General features: G+C 39.6%; 1 protein-coding gene across 1 annotated transcript in view; it reads left to right on the top strand.

Annotated features, from left to right (window-relative positions):
- zzef1 (zinc finger, ZZ-type with EF hand domain 1) overlaps nucleotides 1-14242 on the top strand; it is a 30613-nt gene extending 16371 nt beyond the window's left edge. Inside the window, exons 35-54 of the mRNA XM_077547510.1 lie at nucleotides 70-235; nucleotides 323-585; nucleotides 708-886; nucleotides 1051-1246; nucleotides 1741-1901; nucleotides 2186-2466; nucleotides 2709-2883; nucleotides 2980-3112; nucleotides 3182-3405; nucleotides 3526-3834; nucleotides 3934-4034; nucleotides 4122-4257; nucleotides 4941-5300; nucleotides 5376-5519; nucleotides 6492-6660; nucleotides 6746-6844; nucleotides 6948-7113; nucleotides 8116-8266; nucleotides 10099-10170; nucleotides 11960-14242. Of these exons, the coding sequence (XP_077403636.1) occupies nucleotides 70-235; nucleotides 323-585; nucleotides 708-886; nucleotides 1051-1246; nucleotides 1741-1901; nucleotides 2186-2466; nucleotides 2709-2883; nucleotides 2980-3112; nucleotides 3182-3405; nucleotides 3526-3834; nucleotides 3934-4034; nucleotides 4122-4257; nucleotides 4941-5300; nucleotides 5376-5519; nucleotides 6492-6660; nucleotides 6746-6844; nucleotides 6948-7113; nucleotides 8116-8266; nucleotides 10099-10170; nucleotides 11960-12040 (3566 nt within the window). The 3' untranslated portion in view covers nucleotides 12041-14242. The remainder of the gene's footprint in view (nucleotides 1-69; nucleotides 236-322; nucleotides 586-707; nucleotides 887-1050; nucleotides 1247-1740; nucleotides 1902-2185; nucleotides 2467-2708; nucleotides 2884-2979; nucleotides 3113-3181; nucleotides 3406-3525; nucleotides 3835-3933; nucleotides 4035-4121; nucleotides 4258-4940; nucleotides 5301-5375; nucleotides 5520-6491; nucleotides 6661-6745; nucleotides 6845-6947; nucleotides 7114-8115; nucleotides 8267-10098; nucleotides 10171-11959) is intronic.
- The last annotated feature ends 201 nt before the right edge of the window (nucleotides 14243-14443 follow it).

Below are 14443 nucleotides of genomic sequence, written 5' to 3' on the forward strand. Positions count from 1 at the left end.
GCCAGAAGCATTACGCACTGTGTTAAAAAAGCAATTTGAGGCAAGCAAAAATATCGATGTGTTAAATAGGTGGCACTAAGCCTGAAGGCCACGAGGACGACCATGAGATGGTAAACATGGAGTATGCCTGCGACCATTGCCACGGCCTCATTGTCGGCAGCAGGATTAACTGCAACGTGTGTGAAGACTTTGACCTGTGCTTTGGATGTTATAAGGCAAATAAATATCCTGACAGGTGACACATTTAAGTTCAAGCAATTCTCAGTCTTGTAATCTCAGTGTTGTACTGTGCCGCTAACACTAAATGCTAACTCACCCTTAGCCACCTGCCCTCGCATCGGATCACAGTCCACCCGATGGTGACCATTAGAATAAGTGGCTGCCACCGACTGATTCAGCCGTACGTCCACAACTACTCCTGGCTTCTGTTTGCTGCTTTGGCACTCTACACTTCAGAAGTGATTAGTGAGAAGCAGATGGACGGTGAATCTTTGGACAGTACCACCTTGAGCCAAGCGTCAGCCCTACAGACAAGCTGCTCCAAACTCATCACTGACTGCTTGCTCAAGGGGCAAACCAGCAAGGGTATCAAACATTTTTTATGTATTTTTTTTAAATCAAAATGGAATGTAAGAGATGTTTTAAGTAGTGTGCATCAGTGCAAATACACGGGTACTGTTTCTTCAAAAGCTGCTGCCTTCCAATAGGTCTTCGCTCTTCAGCTTTGCTCAATCTGCTGTTGTCCAATGACTCCGCCTCCGACAGTGAGCTATGTCCGGTCCCAGTCTCCCCAGAGTTTTCTCAGGAGGTCAGTACTGCCACAGACACATCATCTCTCCCTGGGAGTACTGCAGCAATCTGCTCCCCTTCATCACCCAAAGACAAGGTGAGCGACAAACACCGATATTTATAGCATGCTTGCGGCATGTACGGCATTTTCCAGCCGATGTGCATTTATTTAGATTCAATTATATTCTAGTCAGTTTGAAAGTTTCTGCTGTGACTGCGTTGAACATACACGGTATCCACTTGTTGTGGTCACACCTCTAGAGTAAACCATCGGGAGAAGATCAAAAGTCAAAAGAAGTGAGGTCCCTTCCCACTGCTCCCACTGAAGTGTTTTCGCCACCTAGCACGACAGAGATGGAGAAAAGAAAACTTGTTACTCAAGACACTTTGGAGTCAATCAGCCTTAGCAAGACACCCTCTGTGTCAAGCGAGGACCCACTTTCTCCTGTGATCCCACGTAAGTTCCTATATAAGCTTCACTAGTCTAAACGCGGCATTCTGATTAATATTGCGTTTGTGGATTGTAAATCAAGCAGCAAAATCCACCTTATCCATTTCAGGGGGCGGCCATTTTGTCACTTGCTGTCAACTAAATATGGCATCGCAGTTGCTCAGGGCTCAGATAACAACCAATCACAGCTCCTCTTGTTTTCTGATTTTGGTCATGTGACGTTCGCAAGATGAGCCGTGATTGGTTGTTACATGAGCCCTGAGAGACTGTGATGTCATTTTCACTTGACAGCAAGTGGTAAAATGGCAACCCCCCTGAGATTGATTTAAAAACTGTGGATTTTGCTGCTTATTTCATATTCCACAAACACAATATTAATTTAGACAAATGGGGGTGCACGGAATGACATGCTAATGTCAAGAAAATGTTTTGGGGTTGACTTCCCCTTTAAGACTTGAAAAGCTGCTTGATTCTGTATTTTATTTTTATTTTTTTTACAGCTTCAGGGTCTAGTCTAGCAGTCAACTCTCCAACATCAGAGATTGTCAGGGAGACTGTAGTCCTGCTTCCCAAGGTCCCTCTCCAGGAACATGTCTTCGCAGAGTGCTCCAGAGAAAGGATCCTGGGACTTCTAGCAGCCATGCTACCGTCTGTCAAACAAGTAAGTCACTGTTTTCAAATCGGTTTGGGGGAGACGTGTATGTAGTTTTTATTACCCGTAACTGTTTTAGAGATACACATTTCTCTTTTGATGATAAAAAAAAACCTCAGCCTCAATGTTAACATGAACAATCAAATCAGAGGCTTTCAACTGTAGTTATATTTGTAACTTTCGTTTAATGCTAAATGAGCTATTTAGTGAGTGTTTTGTCTTTGGTTGTTTGTGACTTCATGAGAGGACTTTTGTTCTAAATCATGCATTGTTTTCGATCCTCCTCTTTTTAGGAAAGCACTCTGAGCCTGCCCAGCGTTAGCTCCATTCTGCACCAACTTTTCAGGGCAGTCATTTGCAATGCCGGGTCTCTCAACGAGACGTACCACCTGACTTTGGGGCTACTGGGACAGCTACTGATGCGAATACCTCCGATTGAGGCCGATTGCGCCGTCACAGAGGCCCTCACAGACAAGTATGATTTGCTGTCACATGACGAGGCAACCATTTGTGACACCCAAGGATGGAAGACCACTCAGTTGCTTTTCAGTCTGGGAGCTGTCTGTTTAGACAGGTATTATACTCTTGAAACTACAGACTCATGCTACTTACAATTTCAGTACCCCTGTTTCTTTTATTGAAACCGCAATCATATATATGCTACATTGTAGTGATCTATTCTGATTCATCTAAACATTAAAATAATATTTCCCTTACTGTAATGCTACTCTTTTTCATACCCAGCATTTAGTTTTTTTTGTGCAATTATCGCCATGATCACCACTTCCTCGTTCTTGTTTTTTCTTTCCTTTTCAGTCGTATCGGTTTGGATTGGGCATGCACAGTAGCAAATATTTTACATGATCTGAACACTTGTCCTGGTTGGAGCACAGTCATTGCTGCATTCACTGATCATTGTATGCAGCAGCTGCCGCAAAGTCTGAAACGCACCAATCTCTTCACGCTCCTGGTGTTGGTGGGCTTCCCCGAGGTAAGAAGAAGTGCAAAAAATGTACCATGTAGCGTCGGACTTGGATCATTTTATTTGACTCGCACAAATAATGAGTTGTTTTTTTTTGCCTCTCAGGTGTGGTGCGTTGGCACACAGACCGTGTTTATCGACAACGCCAATGAACACCACACCATGATCTTACTCAAACATTTCACAGAAACAAACCAGGCGGCTGTGGTGGATATAAAGACACGCAAGAGGAAAACAGGTCAGTAGGAACACACACATTCGGTAAAACTGCAACAATGAACACTGTGGGCTTTCCTTTCTTTGACAGTCAAAGACTACCAACTCATCCAGTCTCAGGATTCCACAGTCTGCCTTGCAGGGCAAACTGAGAACCAATGTTCGCCAAAGACGCTGCTCAGTCGCTACCTGAACAACTTCATCTCCATCATCTGCCACCTGCTGCAGAGCAGCCAGGAAAATGGCTCTCTTGATGCTGTGGAGGCTTCTTGGGTTCTCTCTTTGGCCCTTAAAGGACTCTACAACACACTGAAGGTACGTGTCGTTCATTTGAATGACCACATGGATCTGCATGAGATCAGTGTGTGCATATTAATAATAATTTGAATAAAGAACACGCGTTGGAAAATCTTTTCTCCTTGTCATTCTGTGTAGAAGCACGGCGTGGCGCAAGCTCAGGAAGCCATCCAGAAGTCAGGATTAACCCAGTTGCTTGTGAGCAAGTGCAGCAAGGGGACGGGTTTCAGCAAGCTGTGGTTGTTGCGAGATCTGGAGATTCTCTCCATCATGCTTTACTCCTCCAAGCGGGAAATACATTCCATGGCTCAGGACCCCGAGCGGGACCAAAGGGAGCAAGACAAGGAGCAAGACTCGGACCATTCGAGCAGCATAGCTGATGACGGAGATATCAACAGGCCAGATCCACTTGATGGTCTCGATGAGGAAACTAAAATTTGCTTCCAGGTGATGAGTGAGACTACTTCTTTTTCCTCGTAAAAATAAATAAGGACAAAAAAACGACTGTTATAAGTGAATTAACACGGATCTTCTCTTCTGGCACAGATCGCCCATGATGCCTTAAACGCCCCTCTGCCCATTCTGCGAGCGATGTATGAGTTGCAGATGAAAAAAACAGAGTCATTCTCTGCGGAGGTGCAGAAGAGGTCAATATAAAAGAGTACCACATTCTATATTATACTCTGTAGCTAAGATTTCCCGCATGATTGTGTGACGTGCCCGTTTATTTCCAGATTTGACGGCGAGGAGATCAAAACTGACGATTCAATCCGCACTTTAGCTCAGAAATGGCAACCGACCAGACGGCCTCACTCGGAGGATAGAAACACCAAGGCTGTCGACACTGATATGATTGTGGCATCTTGCATTGTGAGTCATTCGCTAAGAAATCACTTTTACATTCAAATGGGAACACTTTCCGACAGATTATTATTTTTTTTTAGCAGGTATAATTAGAGAACATTGAATGGCCCATTCATTTCCTATGGGAGATTTCGACCCCTGGTCGCCCGGCCATTGAAAATGAATGGGGCCATTCATTCCTATGGGGAATTTCGACCCCTGGTCATCCACCATTCATTTCAATGGGGGATTTCGACCCCTGGTAGCCCGCCATTCAATTTCGACCCCTGGTAGCCCGCCATTTCTACCTTTTAGTGAAAAGAAAAATACACTCAAGAAAAATGTAAACACCTTTTTTTTTTTGCTCCATTTTTTATGAAATGAACTCACAAATGTAAAACTTTTACCACATGCACAATATCACCATTTTTCTCAAACTGTGATAGTGAGCACTTCTCCTTTGCCAAGATATTGCATCCCACCTCACACGTGTGCCATATCAAGTTGCTGATTAGACACCATGGGGACTCAGAAAACCTGGCACTATTGACTGTGTATGTGGAAAAAGTTTTATATCTTTGAGTTCATTTAAAAAAAATAAAAATTGGAGCAAAAACAAAAGTGTTGCGCGTTTATATTTTTGTTGGGTGTATGTCCAGAAAATGTGTGGCGAGGGTGTCATAATTGCTCCGAATCTTTTCCTTTCACAGTCCAAGCCCAGCCAATGTGAAAAAGCCACAGACGAGGTTAACGCGGTGACACAGAGACTCATCACCAACTCCGAGAGCGACTTGCAGATCAGTTACGCCAAACAACGGCGCACCAAAAGCTCGGCGCTGTTGCACAAGGAACTGGATCTCCGCAGGAATGGGGCCGTTCGTCAGTACCTCGTGAAGGTTAACCACGCCATCTCCACACTGTACGCCCGCCACGTGCTCGCCTCCCTGCTGGCCGACTGGCCTGCCGAGGCGCCATTGAGCGAGGAGGCCTTGGAGTTGAACGGCGCTTCTCACATGGCCTACATCCTGGACATGTTAATGCAGCTGGAGGAGAAGCTACTTTGGGAGAAGGTGACAAGTGGGAGGAGCATCAGGAGTTTGTCCATTTGATTCCACTGCCTCTAAAATATGCGTTCGTTCGTTCAGATTCTCCAAAGGGTTTTGAAAGGGTGCAGCCAGAGTATGCTGTGCAGCCTTTCCCTCACGGCTTGTCAGTTTATGGAAGAGCCAGGTATGGCAGTGCAGGTCAGAGAATCCAAGCACCCATATGACAACAACACCAACTTTGAGGTGCGTATAGTTATTGATGGGCCATTTTTTCCCCTAGCCAACAGCTTTTATTGTTTGTTGAATTTAAATTTGAAAAGGTCGCTTTGCTAGGGTTTCTAAAAGTTAATGTGGTGTTATTTGCATTTACTCTGATAGCCATTCACTTTTAATTTAAAAAATTAAATATTTGTCCCAATGGGGCAAATTCAAGACATGGACAACAGATGTTAGTGAAATATATCAACAGAAGACAAACACCAGTTCTAATGAAGTTGGCAAAACAAAACAAAAAATAATACAAATAATTTTCATAACCTTTTCAACTTATGAGATTTGCAAATCATTGTTTTGAAATAAACACAGATAGATGGATGGAGTTCTTAATGGGGATTAAAACAAATATGTATGTAGAGATGTTCTGTATTTTTTCAGACCAATACCAGTGCAATATTCAACAATTGAGTAGTCACCAATGCCACTAATACTTTTGATACATAAAAAAAAAAAAAAAAAAAAAACTGACAGATAATTCTAAACAAATACAAACATATCACATTTTTCCTTAAAGGATCTTTGTGCAGTTTGTCACTTTTTTTTTCTTTTTACTCGCGACTGCCACCTCTGGCCCAAAGCGTAACTGCAGCATCTGTGTCAGGCTCGTTCATGGTGCTCGTGCGAGTACGTGCACGATCTTGCCACAGTTGACAAACGAAGGCATGACTTCAAATGAGGTTGGAAAAACTCCGCCCCTCCCCTCCCCAAAGAAACTGTTGAGTGTGTGGGTCAGCACACTCTACTTTAAAGGGAAGATAAATCTGTTCCTGATTGAGGGCAACCGATGGCGTTGCCTTGAAATAAGGCATGGTATCGGCACTCGGCGACTCGCTCATATCTAAAAATAATAATAATAATAATAATACATTTTTAACCTCAACATTGACATTTATTTACACTTTTAAAACTCAATATTGTATCTTATCTTTTTGCCGCCAGGATAAGGTGCACATCCCAGGTGCCATTTACCTGTCTGTAAAATTTGACTCGCGCTGCCACACAGAGGAAGGATGTGATGAATTCATCATGTCCAGCAGCAGCGATTTCCTGCAGGATGTCCACATATTCAGTGGCTCTCCTCAAAAATGGTCCGATTTTGAAATTCCAGGTGAGGGTGATTTTCCCAGTTGCAATTCAGCAACTCCTTTTCGTAGTGTCAAGATTAGTGTTTAGCGACGTGTATCTTTTCTCAGGTGATACCTTGTACTACAAGTTTATGTCAGACATGAGCAACACAGAGTGGGGCTACAGGTTTACGATTACAGGGGGTCACAGGGGTCGCTTCCAGACAGGTAGCGATAACCACGCCACTCTTTTCGAATGCTCGAGATAACGAGGCGTCTCGTTAGCTCTGTTCTCACCTTCTGTGCGCTTTTTTTTTTTTGCTTCTCCCAGGTTTTGAGATCCTGAAGCAAATGTTGGCCGATGAACCAGTGCTCAATCAACTGCCATTGACTGACATATGGGAGTGGCAAGTGGGCGTGGCCTGTCGCCAGACCGGGAACCAGAGACTTAAAGCCGTTCACCTGTTGCTCCGCCTCCTGCAGTGTCAATCCCAGATGTGAGAGGCCTTATTTTCACACTAGCTTTCTCTCCTTGGCTACTTCTGATATCAGCGTTTTGTTAACGAATTAGTTTGAGGATTGGACACTAACATATTTTTTATGCAGACTTCAATGTGTTTTTGCTAAGGGGGAGGGGGAGGAAATCCCATTTAGCATTTAAGACCTACAATAATTCATAGTAAGTAATACAATCTTAACTCTTTGACTGCCAAAAACGTTAAATAACGTTTAGTAAAATCCTATGGAGGAGTGCCAAAGACGTTAAAAGACGTTTGTTTCAAAACAGAGGTGAAACTAACCATTTTCTTTTGTTGATTACTGAAAAACGGAATAAGGTAGAAACAAACTTTTTTTTCTGATAAAAGATGAGCGTCCAATCTTTCATTTGGTAGTATGTGTGTTTCCATAGTCCAAACACATAATTTTCTGTGGACCTTGAAAGATCAGTCAAAATGCTTAAATCGGCTGGCACCCACGGCATCCCTTTTCTGAAAACGTCTGGCAGTCAAAGAGTTAAAAACACCATCATTTCTAATATGTGTTAATGACAGTCATTAACATTTGTTGATGATTTCAAATTTTGACAAATAATATATTTTAAAGAATGTCCTTTATATCATATGAGATTGGCATGTAAAGAGTCCCGCCCATCTGGATGTTGCATCAAATCCTCCTTTGCATTTGTCTGAACAGGCTTTGCATAAAAGCCTTCATAAATGCCTCGTGTTGTCCACCACGTTCACGTGGTGAAGGTTGTGTTGAGGAATTTGCCTAAGTGCATAACCGGCTCCGGTTCCATCTGGTCAAAATGGCAGTGGCCATATTCTCATTTTGGGGTTCTCAAGGTTAGGACGTCCTTGAACTAAACAGAGCAGGATATTTTATTTTATTTAACATAGGACAACGAACGTACTAAATACAATTTTGCCTTCATGAGAGTCTCGACTGTGTGATATTTATCTTTGTGCTACTTTATATATTTTTTGTTTGCACTGCAGAGCCTATGAGCTGACCCTGCTCCGACCTCTGTGGCAGCTCTTCATGTCCATGGAAAACAATTTAAGCCAGGATCCAACGAGTATCACTGTGCTGCTACCTCTTCACAGAGCGCTCACGGAGCTCTTCTTCATCGCAGAGGCCCGCGCCATTGTGAGTAGACTCGAACCACGCACGCTGAAAAAGACACGGCATGATATAGACTCCAATTTGCTCTTATCGGGAAACAAATGGGAAGCGGTATATTATTGAATCCCATCTAGAAAATACATTGAATTCAATCATGAGTTGTTTTTTTGTGTGTGTACAGAACACAGGTCTTTGGTATCGGGTACAGGTATCACACTGAAAAAGTCCATGGGCCCAAAATCTCTTACTTTAACTCATTCACTGCCATTGACGGCTATAGACGTCAAAAAAATCATTTGAACTATTTCTATTAGTTTTTTTTTTTTTTTTTTTTACTTTTGTTGACACAAAAAATGTACATTTCGAACAGATATCAAATTTGTGATTAATCGTGAGTTAACTAGTGAAGTCATGTGATTAATTACGCCCTCTAATTTTTAATCATCTTTTCTTTAATCTTTTTTTAAAGAATAAAAGATTATTAAAAATTAGGGGCGTCAGGTGATTTAAATTTTTTTATTGTAATTAATCACATGACTTCACTAGTTAACTCACAATTAATCACAAATCTTATATCTGTTTTAAATGTACAATAAAACAATTCTAGGTTGTCTTAATCTTGTTAATAAAAGTGGGGAAAAAATGTTAAACCAATAGAAATAGTTAAAATAAATTTTTGACGTCTATAGACGTCAAATGGCAGTGAATGAGTTAATCACAAATTTTATATCTGTTCTAAATTCTAGGTTTTCATACTCTTGTTAACAAAGGTGGGAAAAAAATGTTAAACTAATAGAAATAGTTAAAATTTATTTTTGACGTCTATAGCCGTCAATGGCAGTGAATGAGTTAATCACAATTTTTTTTTAAATGTACAATAAAAAAATTCTAGGTTGTCTTAATCTTGTTAATAAAAGTGGGGAAAAAAATGTTAAGCCAATACAAATAGTTAAAATTAATTTTGGACGTCTATAGCCGTTCAAATGAATTTATGGCAGTGAATGAGTTAATTTTGAGGAAGTTATGACATTTATTTGGGCTGGCAAAATGAATGTATTGATTAACTTGAGTTGCTGTTTGAGGCGATTTGTTTTTTTTTAATTCATGGCTGACTCCCTGCTCGCTGTCATACGTCTTACTCTACCTTGTTGCATTGAATTATTAATAAAAGTCGTCTCTTGGCTTGTGAACGTGCAGTTAGCAAGGAGCTCTCCGTCCCTGGGTGCAATATGGACTTTTTTCGTCACAAGGTTTGGGGCTGATGATCTGACATTAAAATGTCATAATCACTGACTTATCCATCCTTTAAAAGGGGTGAAGTACTTGTGAACACCCACCAGAGGGCAGTAGCACAACGTGAGTTTTTCCCTGGCTAATTTGTATAGAAATGAGTTTTAAAGAGTTTTTTGAGTTTCTTGTTTACTTTTTATCTAGTTTGAATGGAAGGGCGACAGATACATATGATGTTTATTCAATGTAGCAGGGATGATTAGCGGTGTGATTTGTTAAGGTGTTAGGAACGATAACACAAAGAACTTTGCAATTTTATTAACCTTTAACCCCCTGGGGTGTGAGTTATATTTAGAGATCAAAATAGTATGTCACACACTACCGAGTGTACCAATTGTGCTCGGATGTTTCTCATGTTGGGAGGCTGCAAATAGATGGTAGACTCGGGCCTCTGGACTTTGGCTCCATTTACACGGTTTCGGCCCATTTAGCATCTTGTACGCAACAAATCGGGTCGAGAGATGGTTCTATTCGGCGTGAATATTGCTGCTTCGATCATCTCATTTCGCTCACGGGATTGATGGAGTACGATTGATTTTAATCTGCGATATTTGTATGTTTTTCAGACACAGGGCGTCCTCCAGGAGTATTTGGTAGCAATGACCACGGATGAACACCTACTAAGTCATACAGCGCTGGTAAGGTTTTAGTTTTGTACATTTTGACTTGGCACATCCAAATCATGCATTCGGATTATGCATGAGAAATATTCACGACAGGGCTCGTAAAAAAAAAGAAAAAGATTAATACAAATTTTTGAGTTGTTTAATTTTATACATTTGCACCTTTTTTTAGGAAAAAAAATAGTTTAATAAATTTTGTTTCATCCAAAAGGAACTTGCATAATTATAGATACATGTCTTAATATTTTTTAGTTTTTTAAACATTTTCTTTTGTACCAAAAAAAAAAAAGAAGATCTTCCTACTGCACAGTGCACATGCATGTTTTTGCATAAATAAATACATATTATTAAAAATTTGTTTTGGTCCAAAAAGTACTTACATAACTATAGTGTTCCTTTTATTATTTTTTTAATTGGTCTTAATATTTTTAAATGTGTTTAAACATTTTCTTGTTTTGTACCAAAAAAAACCACAGTGTACAAGCTGCACTTCAACATTTTTGCCAACATTAATAAAAAATTGAATAAATTCTGTTTGGTCCAAAAGGAACTTACATAATCATAGTGTTTCTATTTTTTTAATTGGTCATATTTTTAAATGCTTAAACATTTTCTTGTTTTGTACCCCAAAAAATTAATGATCGTTTGAATAACCGTGATTTCAATTATTGCCAAAATAATCGTGATTTTAATTTTTTCCATAATCCATAATTTCACGATGCACGTATGATGACAGTTGCCCTATGTCACATTGCCCGCCCAATTCCTCGGAACAACCGCTCAGTTGAAAGTCGAGGTCTCTTTATGTAGTGACTCATCAAGCTGGTGATGTCCAGCAGAGCTTTTGCCCCCCCCCCCCCCCCCCTTGTTTTCAGTGTGTGGGCAGCACTCAGAGGACTAATGTATTTGGTAACTAATTACAATCCATTATCATTTGTGTCAAAACACGCCTCTGCCTTCTCTATATTTACCCTTAAAATAGAGCCTAGGGTTAGAAAAATAGTAATATAATAAAATAATACTTTTCGGCCTTCATTAATTCACCAAGTAGTGTTTTTGTTTTTTTTTCCTTTCAATCTATCTTTCATCATCGTTTGTGTACTCAGGCCAAAAGCAAAGTAAGTTTTGTTTTGTCACCATTTTGTTGCTTCGTGACGTCACGTTGAAGTGAGTTGTATTGAGTCAAAAATATTGTTTTGCCGCCACCTTGTGGCATTTATCGGCATTTATAAACGTTTTTAGGGGGCGGCAATTACTCCCCGATTTTTGCTATTTGCGGCAGGGCTACTGCATTATTATTGTAAATTAGAGCTGTCAAAATTAATCGATTAATCGACAAGTAATTGATTATCAAATTAAATCGTGTTTTAATAATTGAGTGATCGTTTGGAGCTTTATTTAAAATGGTCTAAATCCTCTGATTTCAGCATAGCAACAGTAACTGTTCACTGATTTCCGTAGACTGATTATCTTCTGTGTTTAATCAAAATAAGACATTTGCTATCTGTTTTTACTTTGGAAAACAATGACAGAACCAATAACATAGTCACCTTTTTTTTTGTGTTAATTACTACACAAATAGGAAGCATTAATATAATAATATATTAATAATACACTTTATTGCAAAATTAAATTGAATCCGATTAATCGATAGATTAATCAATTCTAAAAAAAATATTCGATAGCCACAGCACTATTGTCAATACTGCATAGTTATGATAATTGCCAGAATTAAAAAAAAAAAAACGTTCTGGCCGTGTATTTGATTGACACAGCGATTCCTCTTCATTTTTTGTCATGTTAGGCTCTGAAGAACATCGCCGCCATCAGCCTGGCTATCGATTACCCCAATAAATCCACCAAGCTGCTCAACGTGTCCCAGTGAGAGATCCTGAGGGGAGGGGGGGGGGACAACACATCTTGATCATGAAGGAAGATGGAGCAAAAGCTTCTCAAAATCTTTTTTTTGCCACCCCCCTCCCTCGGATAGGAAACACACTGGTGGCTTTTTTTTTTTTTTTTTTTTTTTTTTGCAGCAGCACTCTGGAATCGAGCTGCTTGAGGCAGACTCAACAAGCACTTTTTTACACTTCCTCACAATCCCCTTTGCCTTAGATGGAATCCACATGTCTGCATGTGCATTCACATGTACATACTGTGGGGTCTTTTTTTTTTTTTTTTTTTTCTCTCCTTTTAATAATATATTTTTTACTGGGTGATGCTGTGCTGAAGGACTTGAAGTTTGCCAAATTCCCAACTGTCAAGAAAACATGTTCCTCTTGCCTTTTTTTTTTTTTTTTTTTTAGAAAAATATTTTTTCAACAAGTAGGAGTTGAACATTGTAGAAAAACGGGTCACACTGACGCCTTGGTTGTCTCAGCAGACATTGCAGAGTATCCTAAAAATACTGTCCAGGACAGTGAAGTCTGATTTGCCGTCGCAGAGGTCAACTCTTTCTTCCCTTGAATCTTTCCTGCATTTTCTTTCCAGATAACTGACATCATAATATTTGGGGGCTTTTTGCTCCAAGGTTCAAACAGGTACTTCTTTCTCCATGCCAGATAATCCTGATGCCTTGTCGTGGCGTAGAATTGGGATTAGGATTACAGATGGGGGGGGATTTTGAGAGTGTTTAAGGGACTCACCAGTGAATTAATACAAAGCAACTGCAAAGGCAAAAAAAAGTCTCTTGAATCTCTTAACTCATTCACTGCCATTGACGGCTATAGACGTCAAAAATTCATTTGAACTCTTTTTATTAGTTAAACATTTTTTTTCCATTTTTGTTAACAAGAGTATGAAAACCTAGATTTTTTTTTGTACATTTAGAACAGATATAACATTTGTGATTAAAAGTGACTTAATTAGTGAAGTCATGCGATTAATGCCTGATTTATAAAAATAAAAATAAAAAATATTTTTAATTTTTAATAATGTTTTTTTTTTTTTTAAATATTGAAAAATTAGGTGCATCGGGCGATTACAATTTTTAAACGTAATTAATCGTAAAGTGGGAAAAAAAATAAACTAGAAAATAGTTCAAATGAATTTTTGACGTCCATAGCCGTCAATGGCAGTGAACGAGTTCAAGAGCCTTTAGTTTTATCCGCAGACTTTTATTTATTGTTGTTTTACGATGTACGCACCTAAAAGTTTGATGGTCCTGATGTAGTTTCAATATCAGACGAAGCGGGGCCACGATTAAGACGTGTACAGCACGAGTAAACACTCTTACCATTAAAAAAAAAAGAAGGGACCGTCTTCAGCTCGATCAAACTGTTAGTGTAAACGAACGTTTGTTTATTGAGCTCATTTTATGAAGATATTTGCTATGGCGTGTTCGCAAGGTGACGTCCAATCACGACTCGATTGGCGAGAGGAGAGTTTATTAGTAATTAGTGTGCTATTCATTTGAGATCTATCAAAAAAAATATATATATATATATTTTTGTTGTTGAAAATGATGTTATTTTATGCCAAAGAAACCCACAGCCGTGAGAATCTCCAAATGGGCTCCGAGCTAAGTCCCCTTTAGTTTATTACATATCCGTGCAGAAGACACCTTTGTAGATAAGTTTGTTTTTTTAAACTGTTTTTTTTTGGGGTGGGGGGGGGCTTAATTTTGGATGAGAGTCCTACAAGTAGGAAAGCGTAGTGCTTTTTTGTTTACACAAAACATCATCTTGAAATAAATGAAGACAGGAAGAGGTGATTAGCCTCCCCCTGACTTGCAAAACGCCTCACCAATCTACCACGTGCCTAAAAGATCAACAATCGAGCATTCATAGTCGAACGAGTGAGATGCATTCATTTGAGGAAATGTCATATTTTCATTTTTTTTGGTAACTTTTTACTTTTAACGTTGCATTGTTTTCCTTGCGGATGCTGGATTCCAGTCATTTGAATGTACATATACTGTATTTGTGAATATGATCACTTATAAATATCACTATTGGACACCAACGGACACGTTGAGTCTGATTTTGTATGCATGCCACATTGAAGGCAAAAAAGAGTACTTGGGTTGAGCCATTTCTAATTAAAAAAATAATAATAATAATAAATAATAGAAATGACATCAATACAACCTGCCGTCTCCTTTTGTGCGTGTGAAGTATTTCTTTAAACTGACATTGATGACAACCCGCACGTTGTCAGATTGCAGCAGTTCTTTTTTTTTTTTTTTTTTTTTTTCTGCAGCCTCTAGGAAAACGACACGCCGCGCTTTTGTACACGACCTGGTCTGACTCCTCATGCACTCCCTTGTAATGTAGAGCCACGGAAGGTA

This window comes from Vanacampus margaritifer, chromosome 16 (assembly GCF_051991255.1).
Source record: "Vanacampus margaritifer isolate UIUO_Vmar chromosome 16, RoL_Vmar_1.0, whole genome shotgun sequence".
NCBI lineage: Eukaryota > Metazoa > Chordata > Actinopteri > Syngnathiformes > Syngnathidae > Vanacampus > Vanacampus margaritifer.